A 26,773-nucleotide genomic window follows, 5' to 3' on the forward strand; every position below is an offset into this window, starting at 1 on the left:
CAATGTTTAAAATCTGTCATACCAGTCCCATATTTATATTTATTATTATTTTTTTATTTTTTTATTATTATTATTATTATTATTGTTATTGTTATTATTATTTATTTTAATACCGTGAATTGCTGTTGAAAATAAATACTAAAATCTCATGATGCATTGCTTTCAATATAAATATATTATAATACATATATATAATATAACAATAGTTGAAAAAAATAATGTATTTAATTCTTAATTGTATCATTCTTGCTTTAGTAAAAAATAAACATTTCTTTATATTTTTTTCAAGTTAGTTTTTGTGATTTCATTATAAATTATATTTTTTTATTTTATATATTTAATTATTATTTTCTTATTTCAATTATTTTGACGTTATTTTATTCTTACTTTTTTATTTTCTTATTTTACTTCTTATTTTATTATATTTGTTATTTGAAAACACTATTATATTAATAATATTATTTTCAATCACAAAAAACTAATTATTTTTTCCAAGATTATTAAATCTTTAATTATTATTTTATTTAACTATTTTTATTTGTAATTCCTAATGACATTTTGTTATGTTATTATTATTATTATTATTATTATTATTATTATTATTATTATTATTATTATTATTATTTGTTGTCCAATTCTTGTTTTGTCCCTAAGAATACAAAGTCATTCAAACTGGCTGCATCTTTACCAGCTTTGAGAACACTTGATCAATCATTATAAATAAGTATTATTACAAACAAAAACATTTTCCACAACTTTTAAAACCCGTATGACCGTTTCATCTTTATATATCTATTATTATTATTAATATTGTAATTATTATTTATTTTAATAGCGATAGTGTTTTAAATGTTTTCACCAGAGGGGGTAGTGAAATGATGTTTAAAAGAAAAACTCGAATCCCATGATGCATTGCGGCAGTTCGTTTCTAGCTTCCGGTCCTCAGAAGCTATACGTTGCTAATAGACGTTGATGCAGATGTTATACCGAGTGTAATGTGTTTAAGAGACTTTTAAAATACATACAAAGTGTTCGTTTATCCTTGGAGGGTGATTTATCCGTGCTTTTGTCCGTTAAACCGTGTTTTTGTTGCCTCCCGTTCTTTGTTCGTAGCTTTGTATACCACGTGGCTGATCGGTAAACACAAGTAAAGGGAGATTAGTGTGTTTTTAACGGCAGCGTTTTATCAAGGAGAAGAAAGACTGAGGAACCAGGACGAAGAGGAGAGAGAGGTAACGTGTGTGTGTGTGTGTGTGTGTGTGTGTGTGTGTGTGTGTGTGTGTTTGTGTGTGTGTCTTTAAAAGCTGCAGGGTAGCTGGTGGATTTACTCCAGGTGGAACTAGTCTGATTTAACACTTGATTATATTTCACATCATTCATCCAGATCTGTGAAGTAACTAAAGGTATTAAATGCATGTAGTGGAGTAAAAGTACAATTTATCTCTGAACTGTTCTAAATGTACAAAGTAGCATTACATAGAAATACTCAAGTAAAGTAAAAGTACCTCTAAATGGTACTTAAGTACAGTTCTTGAGTAAATGTACTTGGTTACTTCTCACCTCGGCTATGGCCCTACGAAGCTCTGTAGATATGTTTAGTTGTGTCTGTCGGTTGTATTGAGTTGTCTTGTTTTGTGTCAGCTGTAGTTGTGTTGATTATTTCAGAGACCCAGCCGGAGAAGGAGCACTGAGAGCAGCATGGAGGAGAACACAAAGACCCCTGGAGCTCAGGTCAGTGTGCACTTCATCACAATATATTCCTAACACTGTTATCCCCAAATGAAAGATCACAACCTGTTTAGAGAATACCATATGAATACACAATATGGACAGATATAGGTTAGAACGTTGTTGTACATACGACACGATAAAACTTTATTGGTCAGATCAAGCCTGAAATGTGGCTTGCATAGTGTAACAGCAGCTCCATGTGTAACATCAACATAAACAAATAACAACAAACATGTAACATGAACAACAAACATGTAACATGACAGCAGGATCAGCGAGAGACAACCTGCTCAAAGAGCCTTCAGCGTGCTCTTGGTCTGGATTCAGCTCTGTGTTCACTGAGAGGACAGACTGGAGCACGAAGGATGCTTCAGTCTGACCTTATCGAATCTCCATTAGATGGCAGCAGTTCATATTCTCTGTTCAGAGCATGCTTTGGGTCCCAGGTGATGTTGTTGGACAGCCTCTCAGGTTATTATGGTCTGCTGAGTCAGGAAGTCTCTGACCGGGTGGACCAACAATATTTGAGCAGATTTTTAACGGGTGGAGCAGTTTTGATTTTAAAGCTGTTGACAAACACTTGTACCAGGTAGCTTTGCAGTACTGCAGAACAGACACGATCACAGATGTAAAGTAGGGCTGCATGATTTGGGGAAATAATCTAATTGCGATCTTTCTGACAGATATTGTGATTTGATTTGCAATATTTGTTTTTAAGCAACCCAGCGGAAGTTTATTGTAAAATGCGGCCATATCTCCGGCTAGGAAGATCGTATCAACATGCTCCCGTCTCTAGCACCCCCGCAGCCCAAGCTACGAGAGAAAGAACTAAACTTACATGAGACTTCTGTTGGGTTGCTTTAAAGTCAAGCTTCAGTTTCAGATTCGCCCTGTAATAGATGTAAAACATGTGAGCATTACTAACCTGACTCAGATGGTTTGATTCACCAAACCATCTAGGAAAGCTCCATTGGATCGAGCTAGCTGACCGCACCTCCCATAGACTAGACAGGACCCGAGAATTGTCGGGGAAAACGTGAGGTGGTGGCCTCATTATATACACTAAGGATTCTTGGGGCACAATCACTGTGAGTAACCTCTGTTCCCCGAACCTAGGATGTATGACAGTTAAATGCCGACCTAGATACCTTCCGAGGGAGTTCAATGTTGTATTGATAACTGCAGTATATATTCCACCAAATGCCAATGCTAGCGCGGCGCCAAGTCGGCTACATGATACTATTAGCAGTCAACAAAGCATGTATCCTGAGGCTGTCCACATCATTGCGGGGGACTTTAACCATGCCAACTTAAAGGTAGTGCTTCCCAGACTCTACCAGCATGTTAAATGTGCCACGAGGGGGGATAAAACACTGGACAAGGTCTACACTAATATTAAGGGGGGCTACAGAGCTAAAGCGCTAGCGCACCTAGGCCAGTCAGATCATGTCCCTTCTCCTAATTCCGGCCTACTCCCCCATCAGGAAAAGTGTTTCCACCACTATAAAGACAATTAAAACCTGGCCTTTAGACGCCACTAGGGATGCCAGCGATTATTCGAATATTCGTTACAGTCTCCATAATCGAATATTATTTTTAAAAATCAATTTTATTTATGTATTTTTTTTTTTTTTGGCTTAGTTTCAACCAAAATATATATATATGCTAATAATAGTAATAGTATTAATAATTGTAAATGGTCATTGGTCACACCACCAGTTTGTTTTACTGTAAACTTGGAGGAAGCCTGGTGCAGAGCGGACTGCTGCTGCAGCTGCTACACACCGACCCCACCCCCCCTCTCCCTCAGACGTGCGACTAAAGATGAACAAAGCGGCAGCCGGCAGGTAAAAAGAGTTCCTCCTTGTGGAACTACTTCGAACATACAAGTCCAAAGGAAGTTAAATGCACGCTCTGCCGAATAATCGATTTTGATCATGGTCAGTTTCTGGCAACCCTAGACGCCACTCCACAGCTGCAAGACTGTTTTGAGAACACCGACTGGGGTTTTTTCGGACATGAGGACCTGGAACAGTACACATCAGCGGTCCTGGGATACATCAAGCACTGTTCAGACTCCGTCGCTGTGGACAAGCGCATCCAGGTCCATCCCAACAAGAAGCCGTGGATGACTGGAGAGGTGCAGCGCCTGGTCAGGGAGAGGGACATCGCCTTCACGACTGGTGAGTGGGAGCCGTACAGCACTGCCAGAGCCCACCTGAAGCGGGGGATCAAGCGGGCCAAGATGGACTACAAGGGGAAGATTGAGGACTGCTTCCGTGGCAACGACTCCAGGCGGGTGTGGCAGGGGGTCCAGCAGATGACCAACTACAAACCCAGCCACCCCTCGACCGACGGGGGTGACCCTCAGCTGGCGGGGGAGCTGAACTCCTTCTACGCCCGCTACAAGACGGGGCTATCAGAAGCAGCCACACCATTACACCCACCTGGCCTCAGCAGCCTCATCTTCACGGAGCACGAGGTGAGACGCACACTTACGGTACGTCCACACAGCAGCTTTAAACAAATCTTCCAACGCTTCTCTGCACATTGACTTTGAATGGGGATGACGTCACTTTGCATCGCTTTTCGCCGAACTGCATTGTGGGGGAGCGAAGCGAAGATATCCAGGATTTCCAGGATTGAAAAGTTGAGCAATGTTCTACTTTTGAAGCGGAGCTGGAAGCTTCAGCCAATCAAATCCCTTTTATGCAAATCTGACAGTAGAAGCGCTAGCCAATCAAACCGCGTGTAAGCAGGGAGAACCAGACCGCAGTTCATTTCCTCATAGGAAAGGAGAATAGGGGGAGCTACGCACGGATGCTCTTCGTGGACTTCAGCTCGGCATTTAATACCATCCCTGACAGACTGGTGACCAAGCTATCAGTCCTGGGAGTATCCCATTCCTTGTGTCTTTGGATTAAGAACTTTATGTCTGATCGTACCAGAGAGTGAGGATAGGCACCCACACCTCCACGTCCCTCAGTCTCAGCACCGGGTCACCACAGGGCTGCGTGCTGAGCCCCCTACTATACGCCCTCTACACCTATGATCTCGTCCCCGCCCACACCAGCAACTCCATCATAAAGTTAACTGATTATACCACCGTGGTGGGCTGCATCTCAGGGGTAGGGATGCCAGCGATTATTCGAATATTCGCTACAGTCTCCATAATCGAATATTATTTTTAAAAATCGATTTTATTTCTATATCAAAAAAAAAATTAATGTTTTTTTTTTTTTTTTATTTGCTTAGTTTCAACCAAAATATATATATATATATATATATATATATATATATGCTAATAATAGTAATAGTATTAATAATTGTAAATGGTCATTGGTCACACCACCAGTTTGTTTTACTGTAAACTTGGAGGAAGCCTGTGTGCAGAGCAGACTTCTGCTGCAGCTGCTACACACCCCCCCCCACCCTCTCCCTCACCCTCACACGTGCGACTAAAGATGAACAAAGCGGCAGGTAACAAGAGTTCCTCCTCGTGGAAGTACTTCGAACTTACAAGTCCAAAGGAAGTTAGGGGGGGGGGGGGGGGTCGGTCGAATAATCGATTATTAGATTATTATTTGCCAGGGCTGCCGAATAATCGATTTTTATCATGGTCAGTTTCTGGCAACCCTACTCGGGGGGTGATGAGACTGCATACATGGAAGAGGTGGAGCAACTGTTAGCGTTGTGTAAAGTAAACAACCTGCAGCTGAACAAGCTGAAAACCCAGGAAATGATCATTGACTTTAGAAGGAAGAAGACCGACATGCAGCCCCTGTACATTGATGGAGGCTGTGTGGAGAGAGTCTCAGTGATCAAATTCCTGGGCGTTCACCTGGCGGAGGACCTGTCCTGGAGGACCGACACCACGGCAACCGTCAAAAAGGCACAGCAGAGACTCTACTTCCTGAGAATTCTCGAGAAATACCACCTCAGACAGGACCTGCTTGTGTCCTTCTACGGGGTTCCCGCGGGGTCTTAAAAAGTCTGGGTGCCGTTTGGGTCTATGTCAACCCTAAAAGCAGAGTTGCTGTAGACGCTAAATACCGTAGCTAAACACCAATCATACAACAGCAATGATGAAAGACACAGACACAGACACACACACTAGGGCTGCTCGATTATGGCAAAAATCATAATCACGATTTATTTTGGTCAATAATTGATATCACGATTATTAAATACGAATATTCATTGAATACATTTGAACAGTATCTTTTTAACTGTTGATCACCCTGAACGTATAATTCAACTGAAAAAACAATACTAAATTAAATAAATTATACATTTAAATAAATGATATCAAAATAATAAATACCGATAAACAAGATCAACACATATTTTGGAGCACACTTCCAGGAGCTATTAAACATATATAAATATCATTAATACAAATAAATTAGACTAAAATTAATTAGATCAAATATGTTGTAGTGCACTGTCGCAACCTAGCAGAGCTAAATTCAGTTTTTTTTCGATTATGTTGTTTTCGTAATTGTGGCAGGCTAAAATCGTAATTGCGATTTAAAATACGATTAATTGTACAGCCCTAACACACACTCACACACTTTTTTGCTAACACAGTTCTCTACTGTTATGCTGTTATGTTCAGTAATTGTTCTTATGTTGAACACGAATACATTTACTTTATAAGTAATTATGGGACGTATTTCTTCTTTCATAGCAATTTTCCTTCATACTTTCTTGCCGTGAAATAGGTCTTAAATTCTATTGAAAGTGGTCTTAAAAAGTCTTAAATTTGAGTAGGCGAAACCTGCAGGAACCTTGTTCTATCGCTGCGCCGTGGAAAGCATCCTCACCTACTGCATCTGCGTGTGGTTCCTCAGCTGCACAGCCGCAGAGAGGGGTGCGCTCCAAAGGGTCATCAACTCGGCCCAGAAGATCATCGGTTGCCCCCTCCCCTCCCTGGAGGTTCTGTACAGCTCTCGTTGCCTTAAGAAGGCAGTCAAAATCCTCAAGGATCCACACTACCCGGGTAACAAGCACTTTGTACGGTTGCGCTCAGGCAGGCGCTTCCGTACCATGTCTTCCCGGACAAGCAGACTCAAATTCAGTTTTTTTCCCAGGGCCATATGTGCACTAAACGCTGCTAATATTTAAATTATATAAGCCTTCCGTGCAATACGAGGGGAATCGTGCAATTTTTAAAGTGGACCTATCATGCTATATTTGAATAATATAGTGTAGGACCATACCTATGTAAGGCATATTTATACTTTTTATTTTTCAAAATACCAAACAGATCATGCATTTTAGCCATTCCTCATTTAGCTCAATTTCACACTGTCTTTGCATGGGCTGATTCTGTGAGAACAGCACCATCTACAGGCCTGGCGTATGTACTTGGGTATAGAGCAAAAGAGAGAGGGTTGTGTTTTCTGGCACTTGGTGAGTTCCCTGGAACACCGGGGACACATTCATGTATAAATACGTACAAAAGTGCATTTTGCATGATGGGTTCCCTTTAATTTATTATGTATTTATGTACATATTCCCTATCATGTCTATTTAAGTCCCATTTCTTGTTTTTATATTGTCTTGTTGTTGCTGCTTGTTGGCACCTTGAGTTCATTGTAATTTCGTTGTACCTGTACAATGACAAATTAAAGATCTATCTAAATTACAATAGTGCGGACACACCTTAGTGCAAAGATAAAATGTCAGTATCAAAACAGTGTGGCAATATAATAACAAACTGCCAGGTGTGGTGTATGCACAGTAAATAGGCTCAGCAGTTAAAGAGCCTGTGACACGGTTTTCCCCCATCACCCAAACCCATCAATTTGAGTAAATATTGTCCCCTTGAAACCGTTACTGAACTGATTTTGGATATTTGTACTTTGATAACCATTAATCTGCCCTTCAATGTTGACAATTGTCTGGATCTTCTCGGGGATTCTTCAAGTCCCGCCAAATTATGTGACGTCATTGTCACCATAGCGCTCCAGCTGCACCGTTCAGGATCCCAGCATCTGCATGTAAACGCACGATGGCGCACACAGCAGCAAGCTCAGACAGCGATGACAGTTTAATTTTCAGTTCAACATACCCTGGATATGTTTGAGTAACAAACTAACAACAAACTAACAAACGAGATCTCGCTAAACGGTCCTATGACGCTGGTTATCAACTCGGTAAATCAAGCCAGGGTTTCTCTCCAGCTGAGAGTGCGTTCACGTGAAAGGGGCGGGGTTAGCTACATTTGACCAATCACAAACAGGGACAAGTGTACTGACAGCGCAGCGTCATACTTCATAAATGAAAAGTAAACTAATATCAGACAAATATGAGCTTTAAACATCCATGACTTAAACATATGATCCAGGATACGAGCCACAGAGCTGCTGCACGGAGAATACAGAACAACTGGTTAAAAAATAACTAGGCCTGCCGAGTGTTTGAAAGCGTATAGTTTTATGATATCACTGCCCCGTCCAAGACACGAGTGGATCTGACTTTCATTACATTTCACTCGAGAGTTTCGTCAACATAATGTGTTGCTTAAAATAATACTTTTACATACAGTCTGTGACACTGAGTGTTGCACGGCCAGATGAGGAGAAGCTGACGCAGATAAGGAAAAATGATATATTATGATATTATATGATCGATGATCTGATTGATGATGTGATATGAATGATAAGTGCGACACGTCGGCGTCTTCTCTGCATACGGCAGTTTAAACTGTATTTCCTTTATCCTGTAATATGACTTGAGAGATTTAAACTCCGCACACTGAGTGGATCTCTTTTCTATAGACGCCGGAGGCGGGCAGCGTCAGGTAAAAGAAGTTATTTAGCCTTCCCAAACCTGAGCCTCACGCGCCGCCTATGGGGATGTGCTCGTGACTTATCCGACCGGCCCACTTCGGTACCGGCCCATCGGGATTCGTCCCGATGGCCAGTCCGCCACTGCACCCAGCCCACGTAAACTGTCAACGGGGGGAGCCTCGCTGCGGGGAAACGGTGGACCTAGTGTCCCGATCGGAGTGGGAATATAATAATAATCCGTGCATTTTATCCATTAATTTCCCCAACATTGTGGTAAAAAAAACACACGTTTAATCCATGTTGGTGCACTACAATTACAAAAAGCATCGGTTTTTTTTCTCATCAGGAAATGCAGACCGGCTCAAACAAACGATTTTTAATCATCATCCTCACGATCATTTAATGTATCGCCGAATTGACATGAAAGCACTAATAAATGTACAAACTACAAAAATAATCGATTTGTTTTTATATCACATCCGACGGGAGGAAATTCAGCAGCTCTCACTATCGATTTTTAATCCTGATTTAATCATCATCTTCACCACGATCATTTATGTTTATGTTCGCCGAATTGACATGAAAGCACTGACAAATATGAATATACTGTAGTCAACTTCATTAAAACGTTATTAACGTGCCTAATCTCAGTAATTCACCATTTCTACGCATGACAACACACTTTGTCCGTGTTTGGCTCTCTCGCCGCACAGTGAAGCGTTCCCGTATTGACGTCACTTCCGGCTTCCCCCAAAACTTCAAAATGAGTCAAGGAATTTCCCCACGATGTTCGAAATTATTGATATTTAGCTGAACGGTATCTCACCTTCTTTTTTAAACTGACGGTTCAAGATGACTAGTAGCCCAACATTTCATTGCATAACAGTTGTTGGGATGCTGTCACAGGCTCTTTTTTTTTTTTTAACTGTTTATTTTCCTCTTAACAAAACAAGACGAGACATATCCTGACATAGGATGTTTTCATTCAAATGGCAGATGATTACATGACAAAGCAAAGTATAGTTAATATTGAAATAAAGCAAATCCATTATAAATTGAAATAATTAAGTAAATAATATAAATAAATACAAACTGGAATATAAAAATAAATAAAATCAAATCAAATACATATTAATGAAAGCATTTTACATAGGGACTGACATCTTTGGCACAGCAGGATCAGTTACACAGGGATTTTTTCCCCCTAGTATTCATCTTAAGTTCAGTTTCAACAACCCTCTTCAACCATTGATACATCCAGATATATTTTAACACAGTTCCATCTTTGGGTAAAAGAGTCCATTTTTATCTGCAGGCTCGCCGTCATTCTTTCCATCGTGTAGACTTGTTTAAGTCTGTGCTTCCACTGAATGATTGTCGGAGATTTTGCATTTTTCCAGTTCACAGTTATAATCTTTTTGGCAATTAATAACAGTATCCGTAATATGTACCTCTGGTCTGAATCGTAAGTGTCTGTAGGTATAGCTCCGAGCAAGAACAACATGGGCTCCAGAGGAACAGTCATTTCCAGGATGTTTCTAATCTCCTCTTTAACAGATTTCCAAAATCCTTCAATTACTGGACAATCCCAAAAGATATGTGTATGATCCCCTATTTTTCCGCATTTCCTCCAACATAATGCGACTGATGGTCCTTGTACATATTTAGAAATTAAAAAAGGAGTGTTAAAAAATCTGATTTTCAGCTTCCAATCAAACTCTTTCCATAACTGACTATTAATTCCTTTATGGCTGCCCACACATAAGCTTTCCCAGACTGCATCTTCGTCACAGGCTCTTTAACACACCTTTTATTATATATCCTCCTGAGAGGAACTCAATACACTAACTCCTAAGATGTTCCCTTACTATAATTAATTAAAATATTGAAATCACAACACTGTTAATTACAAACTTAACCATTTCTCTTTCTCTAAATAGTGTTGATGGATGCCATTTTGAAATACAATGAAATTATCTTTTTCAAAGCCACATATTTGGGGTGGGACCAAGCGGCAAACTGTGGGGTAGAGCCGTGAAGCCAATACGGAAGTGCCACACACTGCAGTTCATATATTGGCCGATAGGCGATGGCTGCAGAAAGGAGCAATTTCCACAGACCCCCATGTTAAAATGCCCAATTTTACAGCAGAAAAAAACATGTTTCTCTCCCTGGCTCCATACATTTTATTATCGATATAGTTAGATTCCACCTTCATGATTATGGATCTGAGAGTGAATTGTTTTCTAACGCGACCCTTTTATTTATATTAGGTCTTAAAGCGTGTGCATAAATTAGGGCGTGGTCACATTGAGTGACGGCTCTGTCAAGTGCCTGCCGCTGCTAGCTTCTTGTCTCTCTGCTAGCTGCTCCGTGAAGCTACAGGGACTCTGCCTGCTCAGCTCATCCAGGGAACACAACTTGAAGCCGGCCGTGGTTGTTTGTTCTTCATGCTTATATATCGGACTATTGTGACTCGCTCTGCCGTTAAAACAGACGGTGCATGAATGCGGTAAGTACAATTCGAGTGCTTTATTTATGTGTTAATGATTTTAATCAGCTACGTAATGAATGGTAAGGCTTGGGTTAGCATGTAAGCTAGTGGTAGCTACATCGGTGCTAACGATTGTAATCGTACCCTCCAAGTTAAAACCATAGACTGTATATATAAAGGTTAAAATGAAATAGACAAATGTTAAGTGGGATAATACTGTTGAACAAACGGCTTCTGTTTGAGGTTAATAAAATAAGGTTACATCCTTGTAACTTAGAGATATTTTATTATGTAGGAGGAACTGTATGCATCGCTAAGGTTAATTTAAATTGGCTATGCTCAAGTATGTAGACAAGTTAATGTCGAAGTAGTTATGTGAAATCAACCTCACAATAAGATATGTGTATATTACAATTATTAATGTCATATTTCAAGATGATTACTTAGATATTACAATATGGTTGATTGAGCTGGAATTCATTATTGAGCTTACACCTTAACGTCACAGTCATCTGAAGAACGAACCCAAACCTTGTTGTTTTTATTAATTGCATTACCAAATGGGTATCAAATAAACAGTAAGCATTGGTAACACAACTTCCAAAGTTAGAGTAAAATAAAAAGGACCCTGACTCGGACAATACACAACATGTTCAACAGCAGAGAATCAGTTATATTGTTTGTACACATGGTACTTTACATATATATATATCTCTGTTTGTTTAAGGTGTCCAGGTGATGCAGACAGGCTGGACCAGAGAGTGAGAGACAGAACTGGACTCCTCACAGCAGTGAATTCAGCTCAGGTACAAAGACTCTTTTTTCATACTGTACAAAGAATCAAGAAATATATTGGTTTAAATGAATGAAGTATTGACTTGAATACACTGATATACATTCCAATAAACAATACCAGATCACCTACACATCAGTTAAGTTGAGGGTTTATTCCATGCAAAAAGTTACATTTAGATATTTAGCAATATGACTTTGTCAGCTCTCTAATTTAATGTATTGAAGGCAAAGATATTTAACACATAGTGAGAACTGCTACTATTTATCTCTCAATATTGTCTGTAAAACGTGGTAAAAGTTATTCTTTCAGTGAGACAACACAGTGTGCGAAAAAGTACACGTCCCACCGTCCGGGACGTGTTATTTACAATATCGGACAAGTAGATCTTTCAATTGACTTGTCCGGCGGACAAGTGACGTTTTTCGGCCTGATTTATTGACAAATTATTGATGCATTCAGTTTACAAAAGGCAGAACTCATTCGCAAATTGTCCGTGTCCGCCATTGTTCGTTTAGAAGTGTTAGTTTCGGTTCTGCTTATCGATTCCTAAGGAAATGCATCTCGCCGCTTTCTGTACAGTTAGACGGGGGCGGAGCGGGGCGGGAAGTGTAGCACAGTGGCAGGGTTGGGAAGCAAAACTCGGTTCCGAGTAGGAACAAATAACAATTGTCCGGTAGCGGGATTAATAAGAGTTGTGAGGACAGGAGGCCGAGCCCCGCGGACTGCAGCTCTCTCTATGCTCCGTATCAGCTGATCGCTGCACGGTGCAGCTCAGCGTCTCTCTCTCTCTCTCTCTCTTTCTACACACGTTTAACAGCCTCATCTTTGTCAAACTTTCTTATGTTCTTTCTCTAACACGTAATGAAGGTTATTAAGCGTTAATGTTGTTAATATTGTCCGCCATTTCCTTTATGAAGTGAAGCAGCCTCCCTGTCTGTGTCCTCGCGCTGTCCTCACATCCCCGGACCCCCAGACTCGGAGGAGCAGGATGTCAGTATTGTTTATGAAGCAGGGTATAGAAAGTACATTATTGAAATGAAAATACTATTTATTTACTTTTACAAACAGTGAGCAGCTGCAGCATGTGTATTGCAGGACGTGTGTAAGCGTGCAAGTGTCTTTGAGTTGTAGAAAAGCGCTAGGCCTATAGGCTATAAATATAATGTATTATTATTATTAGGTTTTGTCCTATGTGTTGGACATGTGTGGTTGGACTTTGTCTCACAAGCAGGTTTCAGTGTAACATCAGAGGAGACTGGGCCAATTGTACATTCTCAAACTGCACCACTTAGAACTAACTAAACAATGCAGAGAGTATTTTTATATAATTGTATTCAATAACCGTAAGAAATTCAACCGTATGAAGTGATTTGTAAATAGGAATACAGATTTGACTTAATGTTTTCAGAAATATATTTTTCTCCCAGTTTGTCATGGGACTGATTTACCCTCTCCAAGAACCGGAATCGAGAACCGAAAATAACCGGAATCGAAAAGCAGAACCGTAATCGTTAAAATCCAAACGATACCCAACCCTATGTGTGATGCATTAAAAGCTTACCGCTCACTTACGTTAGCGGTGTCGTAAAAACCGTGGGAAAATGTAAAATACGATGACGAAGAAGAAGATTCCAGTGGCCCCAATTTTTGTCCATTCTGGACAAGTGAAACATTTATTCGGACAAGTACATTGCCAAACTCACTTGTCCATGGACAAGTACTCTCTAAAAACTTTTTCTCACACTGCAACAGAGCAAGCTTCTACAGTTGCACTACGTTTTGTAACAGTTAAATATTATTTTGATAATAACATATATTTCAATGTTGATGAACTTCATACTGTTCATTCATAATCTGATTGCTCACTGTTAAAATAAAATAAAAACATTACAATTACAAAATATTTATATCTACAGCCCCTAAACACACAAACACACCGCTTTCATAAATAACACACTTGTTCTGCAATAATATGTTTTATGTTTCCTGTCATTTTTGTTAGGAAAGGACATGCCTGAAAGACACCACATTTTCTCCTTCTCTGAGGGTCAAGAAGAACATCCAAGACGAACATTAAAAGCTGATGTTATGAGATTTTAAGACCAGTACAGGACATTCACTAAGAAACTACTTTTATTGTAAAAACAGTCAGCTGATCGAATGCAGCTGTTTCCACATCTACGCTCCATCCGCTGATTATTTCTATTTGCCTCACTTTATGAGCTTCACATCACTTGTGCCTTTTACCGCAGAGTTTGCAACGTCACAAATAAATGGGGCCAATCTTCAGTCAGATGGGAATGTGTAATCTAACATTTTCAGTAAGAATAATGGACAAAAGGAATGCAAATACAAATACAATTTATTGAAATGTGAACCAAAAGTTAATCAAATGTTTTGAATAAAAAGCACATGTGGACAGAAGGTGTAAACCTATTGAATGTATAAGTAAACACATTTAGTCAAATAAAGTGACAGACTAGGTCTGTGCAGTTGGTATCAGCTTTGCCCAGCATGGGCTCCTCCATCAGCCCTGGTCCTCCTCGCAGAGGAAAGACCCTCAGTCCTCTCCAAACCAACAGACAGGACGTCCATCACACAGAGGTTTCTCCCTGAAGTCTCTGCTGCTCTCTGGACACCATGCTGTCTCAATCCGTCCACACTGAATATGAGAGGGGGAAAATGAAAATAATAAATGCTTTAGACAATAAGAAACATAAAGTTGACTGTTGAGTTGCTCAGTTTTTTTAGATTGTCAATACTATTACTGTATAACTAATATCTCAGGTTAGGAGGCACATTCAAATAAAGATTGGTCTTTAAATACATTTTGTCTTTTGAATTGTTTGTCTAAAGTCAAGGATCTAGAACTGGTACTTAGTTTGAATAATACAGTCTGGTTATTATGCTGTTTGGAGGAGGCCTCACAGGTAAGAGCACTAACTAGCTACCATCACATGTACCTTAGCTTGACTTAAATGTATTAAACGTATAGTTAAGTGATATCAAAATATAAATAACTAATGTCATGCAAACATTTGCATGACATAATATTTGCTTGATTCCAGTGTTGAATTTAGCACAATTGCATACAAACGTTAAGGGGTTTTAAGATTCTGAAGTATTATGCTAAAAACTCAATAACTTGGATTATAATTTATAGTTTTGCTGAATAGTTTCAAGGCCGCTTACCTTAGAAACGTAAAATGCGACGGCAGCGTGCAGATGGGGAGCATGTTAGCTTAGCTTGGTAGCTTCAGCTAGCTCTGGAACTTCCAGCTCGGTGGCAGCAGGTCCCGCCTCGGCTCCGCCTCTTTGCCCTTATTTGGAGCAGGCTGGAGAAGGCGGGAGTTGAACTCTGACGTAACTGTTGAGCCGTTAGTGGCCGACTCCGCCTACTAAGGGCTTCACGGCAACTCTGCAGAATCCTATGGGTGACGTCACGGACCCTACGTCCATTTATATATACAGTCTATGGGTGGGACACAATAAATAAAGCTTCGCCAGTTTATAACCGATGAAACATGATGGTATCAGAATATTCACTTACATGAGATGTATAGGATGCTACACAGGTCACTGTAAAGATAAAATGTCAGAGAAGAAATAAACAAGATACAGTTGCAAGAAAAAGTATGTGAACCCTTTGGATTCTCCACACATAGCGTTGTGTGTTCCTTCCAAACAACTCAACTTTGGTTTCATCTGTCCACAGAACATGTTGCCAGCAGTGCTGTGGAACATCCAGGTGCTCTTTTGCAAACTTCAAACGTGCCGCAATGTTTTTTCTGGACAGCAGTGGCTTCCTCCGTGGTGTCCTCCCATGAACTCCATTCTTGTTCAGTGTTTTACGTATCGTAGATTCGTCAACAGAGATGTTAGCATGTGCCAGAGATTTCTTTAAGTCTCTAGCTGACACTCTAGGACTCTTCTTCACCTCATTGAGCATTCTGCGTTGTGCTCTTGCAGTCATCTTTACAGGACGGCCACTCCTAGGGAGAGCAGCAACAGTGCTGAACTTTCTCCATTTATAGACAATTTGTCTCACCGTGGACTGATGAACATCAAGGCTTTAGAGATACTTCTGGAACCCTTTCCAGCTTTATGCAAGTCAACAGTTCCTAATCGTAGGTCTTCTGAGAGCTCTTCTGTGCGAGGCATGGCTCACATCTGGCAATGCTTCTTAAGAATAGCACATTCAAAACTGGTGTGAATTTTCTATAGGGCAGGGCAGCTTTAACCAACACCTCCAATCTCATCTCATTGACTGGACTCCAGGTTGGCTGACTCCTGACTCCAATTAGCTCTTGAAGAAGTCTTTAGCCTAGGGGTTCACATACTTGTTCCACCCTGCACTGTGAATGTTTACGTGGTGTGTTCAATAAAAACATGAAAACATATAATTGTTTGTGGGGTATTAGTTTAAGCAGACTGTGTTTGTCTATTGTTGTGACTAGGGATGGGAACGATTATTCGAAATTATTCATGTATTCGAATATGAGTTATGAATTTATTTATTTTGTATTTGTTGTGGGAGTGATGCCTAAGTTGATTACATATTATCAAATTGAATAATTCAATGTGTGTGTATATATATATATATATATATATATATATACGACAGTGCTATAGCTAAATGTGTTAGTTGACGTCTAAAGGTATGTTTTGCTCTGCTCACCAGTCCCTCACAGCGGGCAGAGCTGCAGGTGCTTATCTCTCTCTCGCGCTCGTCCGGTTATACTTCACTCGCGTTTATGTCCAAATCCATCAGATCTAGTTAATTCTAACTAATGATATGGCTGCTGCCCCTCCCTACACGCAGATCACGCAGACTCAAACCTCATCTTACGCCCAAATGTGGCACAAATGCGCTCCGCAGCCGTTGCGAGGTTCCGGCGCTAACAGTTCATGAGCGTGCTCCCCCGCCCCCTGTCAACACTCGCGACACATGAGTGGCCAGCCTAAACAACTAAGCGCTGCTTGGCAACCGTGTGTGGCGGCAAAGTACAGAGCCATTTTGACTGGAGAGATTTAGTTTTGCCGGTATTCAACATATTTTACCAGTCATAGTCCGGTAATTATTTACACTCTAAGAAAAGTCCTACACAACAGACATGGAGGAAAAGGAGTAATGTGTAGAAATATTTCGACCAGGTTAGTGAGTGCGGTGTAGAGGTCAAACTGCCAAATTAAACTTATACATGCTATACCCGCAACCTCCGTTCCAGCTGAGGGTCTTCTCTACAGCTGGGCTGATTGTGAATCGCCTCCGCATATGAAAGCTGTAGGCCTATAGCTGTCAAACTGTGATCACCAGTTCAATACATTTTACAAATTCGACTTGGTTTCTACACTTATTTGAACATGTATGTATTTATTTCCAAAAATTATTGGAAAAAAAAACATTTTTTACCCAATTTTTTTTTTATAGGATATGTACATTTCGGTTAACCGTTTTTTGGGGGGTCGAATATTAGAATATACATTTGCTTTCAAATTCCCATCCCTAGTTTTTGACTTTGACTTTTGACTTATATATAATAACAATAATAGGTAGGCTCAGCAGCAGACACACCTTAGTGCAAAGTTATGTGTCAGTATTAATAACAGTGGCATATATATATAATAATAATAATAATACAAAATTGACTGTCCCAGATATAGGCAATTTGGGGTGAAGTGTCTTGCCCAGGGACACAACGACATGCTGACTGCAATGGGGTTTGAACCTGTGCGCCCCTGATCCGACCTCCAACGCACTCACCCACTGCGCCTCACGCCTCTCAACAAGTCATTGTATAGTTTATCAACGACGACACGTTTTTATTAATTTTTTTAATTAATAATAATAATAATATATTTTATTTCTATAGCGCTTTTCTTAAACCCAAAGATGCTCTACATTTGGGAGGGAGGGTAGACAAACAAAACAAAAACAAAGCAAAAAATTGAAGGCCTGTTGGATTTAACCAGCTCACTTAGCCAGAAGCCCAGCCTGAACGTTTTTTGTTGCTCCACCTGGCGCACCTCCACCTGGCGCGCCGCCGAGTCAGCATGGTGCGCCATCACCGTGAGCAGCTGGTCCTGCGATTCCTGGGCCTTGTGTGAATGCAGCAGCAGTTTGTCGTGCATCTCCTTGTTGGCCATGCCACGCCGGTCCTCATTGTCCTTGCTGACCATGGCACGCCGGTCATCCATCACCATGATGGTGTCAAGCAAGCTGTCATCCCGTGCCCGCTTTCCTAAGAGGAGAAATAAGCAAGATACAAGATCAGTTTAATCGCCAAGTAGTTTTACAACATACCGTTATTTATTTTGGTCTCTCGGCTTTCATGTGTATTGGCTTCTTAAAAACAGCGGGGAGAAGCTGTTGAACTGCTGCTGTATTTTGCCGGGCTCCAGTGATTGCTAAATCTGGGTGATGCCTTCTGATATGATTTAGCATGTTTGGCGTGTGTTACCATTAGCATACCGCACCGCACCGCTGTCGAACAACGCAGCCACACCGTCCTCGTCCGATCCACCACCCGAAATGTTCACACACAGCTGATTTAAAAGAAGCAGGTGGTTCTTCTAGCTCCTGTGTGTTATCTGAACTCGCCATACTAACACATTTTGTTCATTTTGTTGTGTTTTCTTCTTCTTCATTTGTTGTTTAAGGTAGGCTGGCAAACAGCTTTTACGCGCAATACCACCCCCTGGATTATATATAGTGTAGTGGATACTGCCCTGAATAAAATACTTTTTTCCTACTCGTTAAAAAAAAGGCGTATTCGTCGTGTGATTGCATGCACCGAACCGTGACCGTATGGGACAAATACGGTTACCGTTACACCCTTAATCTGAGACCAGTATTGTGCAGATTAAAACAGTCAAGTGCATGAAGTATATTTTACCTTCGATTAGTGCCATGAGTTAGTGAAGCAAGCTAGTCAAAATGTTTTCATCGGGGCCGAGAATAGCTAGCTAGCTGTTAGCCAATTCAGCCTAGCATGGCTAGCTCGATCTATCGAAGCTGTGCCGGAGAATGAGGGTCTGTGGCCGAGCAGAGCATCCAAGCGATCGTACCACTTGCTGGTCTTCCGACCGTTACCACTCTTGTTGTTGTGGTCTTTTATTTTTTGTAGTCCTGCTTAATAAAATGGCGGCTTCACAAAACCTTTTGGGAGTTTTACGGGGCGTGGTTTGCATTCCGCCCAGCCAATCAGACATATTAACCTTTTTCTCCCACGAAAGTCCCTGCTCTCTAGCAGGGACTGAAAAGCGGGTAAAAATGGTTCTGATGAACTAATTTAGTTCCGGGGGCTTTTTGGTGTGAACGCAAATATATCGTAGTTCTGATGAACTATTGTGGGAAAAGTACTCCGGTGTGAACGTGCCAACTGTTGCTTGCAGATGTTGTGGTTTCTCCCCCGCCTGCGGGGAATGGGGCTTAACAGGTTAATATACACGCATATATATATAATATCGCATTGTAGCTCCAGCATAGCCTCACTGCTGTAGCAGTGTAGGGGCCGGGACTCCTCGCCATACCTGCTCGTGCTGTCACTCAGGTGTGTCTTGGAAAGTTGTGTGGCCAGACATGGTCTGCTAAAAGGAAAATATAATCCACAGTATCAAAAGCATGGTCTCTCAAAATGACGTTTTATACAGACACAACAAAGTTTAGACAATAATTAGACCAAAAAAACAAAACACAAGACTAACGGAGCATACTGAGACGTGTAGCGACAGGATGCCATCTCCCTCTGTTTGCTGTATATACCAGAGGTGGGAGTAAGTCATACATGTGCAAGTCTCAAATTACTGCGGTTAGAGTCAAGCAAGTCAAGTCATACGAAATCCTGATGAATAACCCCAGTGTCCGCATTTAAATCAATTAAAAGACGGTGGTTATGAAAAGTAGAGTTTTATTTTCAACCTTAGCAACAATGGAGAGTGGGGCTCTGAAATCATAAAACGGGTAACATGGGGAATAATCAGGCAGTACGATATGTGTGTGTAGAGGTGTGTGTTGTTCAAACGTAGCAGCCTGCAATCGCTATTTCTCTGTTCTAGTGAAGGTAAACACAGTGAAGTAAAAGGCACAGCTCTTTGCAGCTGGTGCTGCTCTTCTCCGATTCTGCTGTGTTACACGTTACTGCCTCCTGGTGCTGCAGAGATTTCATGAAGTGAAGGAGGTTTTCCTTTATATAAAACAGCTGTGGGCAGCAGATACTGTGAGAGTCACGGACATGAATTCATAGATCAAGGCAGACTGGTTCACAGACTCTAATGTTTTGCCGATCCGGTACTTAAACAAATGGCTCTCCCGGCCGAAATGTCCCTAAAATGAAGTCCGACTTCATTTATATCTCATATAATGTATGCACTGCCATTTTCCCACATACACATAACAGTCTGCAATGAAACGTCTGTCTCCTATGCACTCCACTTCCTACTTGGCGCACTGGTAACTTTCTCCTGCAAATAAGTTACTTTCTCTAACTCTTTCTTTTCATTGCCCTTTAGGGGCGGCATCCTACAATACAAATGCAAATATTTTATTTTAGAAAGTAAAATCCTTTCCAGTCATCTGTCTCATGCCGAAGTCAAGTCTCAAGTCATGAATACCAAGTCAAAGTCATGTCAAGGATTTTATCAATGTTAGTCAAGCAAGTCCCAAAGCACAAAATTATGCGACTCAAGTCATGTGACTCAAATCCCCCACCTCTGGTATTTACTGTGGTTAGAATGTTGTTGTTACTGTATCTAATATAATACAAATGTAATAAACACAAACCGTTAGTAAAACTAGTATTTTGTTAACTCAAGGTTTATATTAAGTGAGTTTTTATTGTGTTAACTGTATGTATTTATACTTTTTAGATTTACTTTCTCTCTTTCTTTGTCCGTCTGTTCTAGAAACTGAAAGGAAGAGAGAGACGTCACAGCCGTCAGCAATGTAAAAAATCCTTTACAACATCTGTACATTTAAAGAGCCACCTGCGTATTCATACAGGAGAAAAACCGTACAGCTGTGAAGAGTGTGGGAAAACATTCAGGGAATCGGGTAATCTAAAAAAACATCAATTTATTCACACTGGAGAAAGACCGTATAGCTGTGAAGACTGTGGGACAACGTTCAAGACATCAAATGAACTCAAATCACATCAACGTATTCACACTGGAGAAAACCCGTACTGCTGTGAAGAGTGTGGGAAAACGTTCACTACATCAGGTGATCTCCAAAAACATCAACGTATTCACACAGGAAAAAAAACTTACTGGTGTGAAGAGTGTGGGAAAACGTTCACTACATCAGGTGCTCTCCAAAAACATAAACGTATTCATACAGGAGAAAAACCGTACAGCTGTGAGTTGTGTGGGAAAAGATTCAGGGAATCGGGTAATCTAAAAAAACATCAACGTATTCACACTGGAGAAAAACCGTACAGTTGTGAAGAGTGTGGGAAAACGTTCACTACATCAAGTGATCTCAAAAAACATCAACGTATTCATACTGGAGAAAAACCGTCCTGCTGTGAAGAGTGTGGGAAAACGTTCACTACATCAGGTAATCTCCAAACACATCAACGTATTCACACAGGAGAAAAACCGTACTGGTGTGAAAAGTGTGGGAAAATGTTCACTACATCAAGTGATCTCCAAAAACATCAACATATTCACACTGGAGAAAAACCGTACTGGTGTGAAGAGTGTGGGAAAACGTTCACTACACCAAGTGATCTAAAAAAACATCAACGTATTCATACTGGAGAAAAACCGTACTGCTGTGAAGAGTGTGGGAAAACGTACACTACATCAAGTAGTCTCCAAAGACATCAACGTATTCATACTGGAGAAAAACCTTACTGATGTGAAGAGTGTGGGACAACGTTTTCTCAAAGTTCTCACCTAAAGTCCACGAGCGAATCCACACTGCATAGTTTTGAACAACTATGAGAGCCAAGCTAGCTGTTTCCTCCTCCTGATGTCCTGAGTGCTGTATTGTTATATTTGAAGAGTATTTCTGAATTGAAGTCTGACGAACAGACTTCAATTCACAGAGTCAGTCTCGTTTGATGTCCCTGGACAAGCCCTGAGGTCCTCTTCAGCTTTTTAAATATCCCTAAAATCCCCCAAAATAAAATGGGTGAGGCTTTTATCCACTACGCTCCCAAACTGTGGAACACCAGGAAATATCAGAGAGGCTCAGTGGACATTTGTATACGCCTTCTAAAGACACATCTCTTTAGGTTAGCTTTTTATTAGCAACCCCCCACTTTAAATGGTCTTTTAGTCTTTATTATTTACCTACTTTTATATTGTTTCATTTATGATATATGAAGGGTTTTTATCTTATATTAGTTATTTAACTGTTTCAATAGCGACATTTATTTTTACGTTGGTTTCTTTATATTTTAATCGTTTAACCTTTATTAGAATTATGTCGTTTTTATTACTATTCATTTGTATTTCTGTTGTACCTATATGTTCAATTTATTTTATAGGGTTTTATTGTTGCATCTATTCACTTGTCTTGTGTCCTATCTTTCCGAGAGAAATCATCATTTAGTTTTCATAATCCTTCTCCTCTGGGCTGCTTGTGTGACGTGTGCAGTCTCTGTGTGAGACCTGTTTGTTTCACTTGTTCATTGTTAGGAGATGGAGTACTTCTGTCATTTTCTTTTAGGAGAAATTTGTTCTCAGTACATCTTAAGTTTGTTTTGTAAATTGGCTGGTGAGCCTTCTTCCTTTTCAAAAAATTAAACTATCTACTAATTTTGCCAAATCAGTTTCCTCTCTCTCGGTTATTTTAATATTTTGTTACTTCCCTTTGTACCCATAGTTTAGGAGGGAACGTAACACTGTATTTAATTTGTTATTATCATACCTTTTACCTCCTTGTGTATCTTAACCTGTTAACATTTTATATTTAGCTGCATGTATCTGTAAAGGTCTTAACATCTGAGGGGACTTTCTTGTCGTTTATTGAACTATGAAGAAATGTTTTACTATGCCGTGTTTCAACCATGGTTCTTATAGACTTGTTATTCCATCTATAACATATTATATATCCAGGGTTAACCTGCTAGCCTCGTTAAGCTGCAATAATAACATTAACATAACATTCTGCAATGAAACGTCTGTCTCCGATGCACTCCACTTCCTACTTGACGCACTGGTAACTTTCTCCTGCAAACAAGTTACTTTCTCTCCCTCTTTTTTTTTCATTGCCCTTTAGGGGCTTCCTACAATACAAATGCAAAATATTTTATTTTAGAAAGTAAAGTCCTTTCGAGTCATCTGTCTCAAGCCTAAGTCAAGTCAAGTTGAGGATTTTATCAATGTTAGTCAAGCAAGTCCCAAAGCACAAAAATATGCGACTCAAGTCATGTGACTCGAATCCCCCACCTCTGGTATTTACTGTGGTTAGAATTTTGCTGTTACTGTATCTAATATAATACAAATATAATAAACACAAACAGTTAGTAAAACTAGTATTTTGTTAACTCAAGGTTTATATTAAGTGCATTTTTATTGTGTTAACTGTATGTATTTATGCTTTTTAGATTCACTTTCTCTCTTTCTTTGTCCGTCTGTTCTAGAAACTGAAAGGAAGAGAGAGACGTCACAGCTGTCAGCAATGTGAAAAATCCTTTACAACATCTGCACATTTAAAGTGCCACCTGCGTATTCATACAGGAGAAAAACCGTACAGCTGTGAAGAGTGTCGGAAAACATTCAGGGAATCAGGTAATCTAAAAAAACATCAACGTATTCACACTGGAGAAAAACCGTACAGCTGTGAAGACTGTGGGACAACGTTCACTAGATCTAGTCATCTCAAAGCACATCAACGTATTCACACTGGAGAAAGACCGTACAGCTGTGAAGACTGTGGGACAACGTTCAAGACATCAAATGAACTCAAATCACATCAACGTATTCACACTGGAGAAAAACCGTACAGTTGTGAAGAGTGTGGGAAAACATTCACTACATCAAGTGATCTCCAAAAACATCAACGTATTCATACTGGAGAAAAACCGTACTGCTGTAAAGAGTGTGGGAAAAGGTTCACTACATCAGGTTCTCTCGAATCACATCGACGTATTCACACTGGAGAAAAACCCTACTGGTGTGAAGAGTGTGGGAAAATGTTCACTACATCAAGTGATCTCCAAAAACATCAACGTATTCATACTGGAGAAAAACCATACTGGTGTGAAGAGTGTGTGAAAACATTCACTACATCAAGTGCTCTCCAAAAACATCAACGTATTCACACTGGAGAAAAACCCTACTGGTGTGATGAGTGTGGGAAAACGTTCACTACATCAAGTGATCTCCAAAAACATCAACGTATTCATACTGGAGAAAGACCGTACTGCTGTGAGGAGTGTGGGAAAACGTTCACTACATTAAGTCATCTCCAAAGACATCAACGTATTCACACTGGAGAAAAACCTTACAGCTGCGAAGAGTGTGGGACAAAGTTCAAGACATCAAATGAACTCAAATCACATCAACGTATTCACACAGGAGAAAAACTGTACTGGTGTGAAGAGTGTGGGAAAACATTCAGGGAATCAGGTAATCTAAAAAAACATCAACGTATTCACACAGGAGAAAAACCGTACAGTTGTGAAGAGTGTGGGAAAACATTCAGGGGATCAGGTGATCTCCGAAAACATCAACGTATTCATACAGGACAAAAACCGTACAGCTGTGAAGAGTGTGGGAAAACATTCAGGGAATCAGGTAATCTAAAAAAACATCAACGTATTCACACAGGAGAAAACCCGTACAGTTGTGAAGAGTGTGGGAAAACATTCAGGGAATCAGGTGCTCTCCAAAAACATCAACGTATTCACTCGGGAGAAAAACCGTAGTGGTGTGAAAACTTATTCTCAAAGTTCTCACCTTAAGCTCCATGAGCGAATCCACACCGCATAGTTTTGAATAACTATGAGAGCCAAGCTAGCTGTTTCCTCCTCCTGATGTCCTGAGTATTGTTATATTTGAAGAGTCTTTCTGAATTGACTCTTCAAATATAACAATAGAGTCAGAGTCAGTCTCGTTTGATGTCCCTGGACAAGCCCTGAGGTCCTCTTCAGCTTTGTAAATATTCTTAAAGTCCCCCAAAATAAAATGGGTGAGGCTTTTATCCACTACGCTCCCCAACTGTGGAACACCAGGAAATATCAGAGGCTCAGTGGACATTTTTAAACGCCTTCTAAAGACACATCTCTTTAGATTAGCTTGTTATTAGCAACCCCCCACTTTAAATGGTCTTTTAGTCTTTATTATTTACCTACTTTTTATATTGTTTCATTTATGATATCGGAAGGGTTTTATCTTGTATTTGTTATTTAACAGTTTCAATAGCAACATTTATTTTTACGTTGGTTTCTATATATTTTAATCGTTTAACCTTTATTAGAATTATGTCGTTTTTATTACGACAAGTAAGTCTGTGTATACCCAATAAAAAAACGGGTTGCAATTGTCCTCTGGAAGCTGGCCACCGGAGGTGAATACAGGACAATCAGCCATCTTTTCGGGGTAGGCCTAAGGACCGTTTGCCTCTGTGTTCAGGATTACTGCAGGGCAACCATGGAAGTGCTGCTTCCACTACATATCACATTTCCTGATGTGGAGAAGTTGGTGGAAATGGCCACTTTTTTCAACTGACGTTGGAGAGCACCACAGTGTGTTGGTGCAATAGATGGAAGCTACATCCCTATTTTAGCACCCGAGGTTATCCCAAGGACTATTATAACATAAAAGGATGGCATGCTGTTGTTCTACAGGCTGTTGTTGATGGCAGGGGGATGTTCTGGGATGTGTGTGTTGGCGACCCAGGTAGTGTACATGATGCTGGAGTGCTAAAACAATCCAATCTTTGGGTGGCTATCAGTGATGGAGTGTTGCTAGGCCAAAACAAAATGACCATCTCTGGATGTGATGTGGGACATTACCTGATTGGTGACCCAGCCTATCCAATGCAAATATGGCTAATGAAACCATTTTCGGACACTGGGAGACTGACCAATGAACAGCACACCTACAATTACAGGCTGAGCAGTGCACGGTCAGTTGTTGAGATGGCGTTTGGATACATAGATCCCACCAGTGGCAGCGCCAGGGTATGGCTGGGGTAGGCTACAGCCATACCAATAAATGGCTTAGCCCCACCATGAAAAATTATGTTAAAGTAAGCAAAATAAAGTCCGCCAACTCGCACTGAGTAAATTGCACAGACAGCAGTTAGTAAGATTGATTTCAGTAGCCACTTGTCTGGAAATACCGAAGACTAGAAACAGTTTTGAAAACTTTTGTCACGTAGTGATCGTCTTCGCAATAGAACATCTTTGATAATGTCTTCTGGCCAATCAGAATCAAGATAATGGTGTGGTGTTGTTGCAGGAAGTCCCGACGGAAAATCATTTTGCTGTAGTACATCTCTATATACATCGATACAACATTACGTGTTGATAGCAATCAACACCTAATGAAATAAGACCCCACGGTTTGATGATTGATAGGTGTGTGGGCTGTCTTTCATTTTGACACACAGAACAATGTTATAATAAATGTAATGTATGTTAAATGGATATATCCGCCTTCTTTCATTTATCTTTCCATTTCCACAACAATATACGTAAATAAATGGCATATTTTGGACATAGTTCGAATGGTTATTAATCATGATTAATTAATTTTCAAGCTGTGATTAATCTGATTAAAAATGTTAATCGTTTGACAGCCCTAATAAAAACATTACACATTAAATCAGTTGCATTCCTTTCTTATGGCTCTATCTGCAGCTTTTCCAGAGTACTTTCTGTGGTTTAGACTATATTCTTATAAAGAAAGTGCATACCCAAATGGTTTAGACTATATTCTTAACTCAAATACACATGCCTATCCTTTTTTTCAATAAAATCAATGGATCAGACATATCAC

The 26,773-nt window shown here is 40.1% G+C and overlaps 1 protein-coding gene across 1 annotated transcript; it reads left to right on the forward strand.

Annotated features, from left to right (window-relative positions):
- Positions 1-947: 947 nt before the first annotated feature.
- LOC117442560 (zinc finger protein 850-like) lies at positions 948-24,792 on the forward strand. The gene is made up of 5 exons (XM_071202436.1): positions 948-1,232; positions 1,666-1,731; positions 20,723-21,626; positions 23,558-24,039; positions 24,121-24,792. The coding sequence occupies exons 2-5, from the start codon at positions 1,699-1,701 to the stop codon at positions 24,694-24,696; spliced, it is 1,995 nt and encodes a 664-aa protein (XP_071058537.1). The 5' UTR covers positions 948-1,232; positions 1,666-1,698; the 3' UTR covers positions 24,697-24,792.
- The last annotated feature ends 1,981 nt before the right edge of the window (positions 24,793-26,773 follow it).

This window comes from Pseudochaenichthys georgianus, unplaced genomic scaffold (genome assembly GCF_902827115.2).
Source record: "Pseudochaenichthys georgianus unplaced genomic scaffold, fPseGeo1.2 scaffold_440_arrow_ctg1, whole genome shotgun sequence".
Lineage (NCBI taxonomy): Eukaryota > Metazoa > Chordata > Actinopteri > Perciformes > Channichthyidae > Pseudochaenichthys > Pseudochaenichthys georgianus.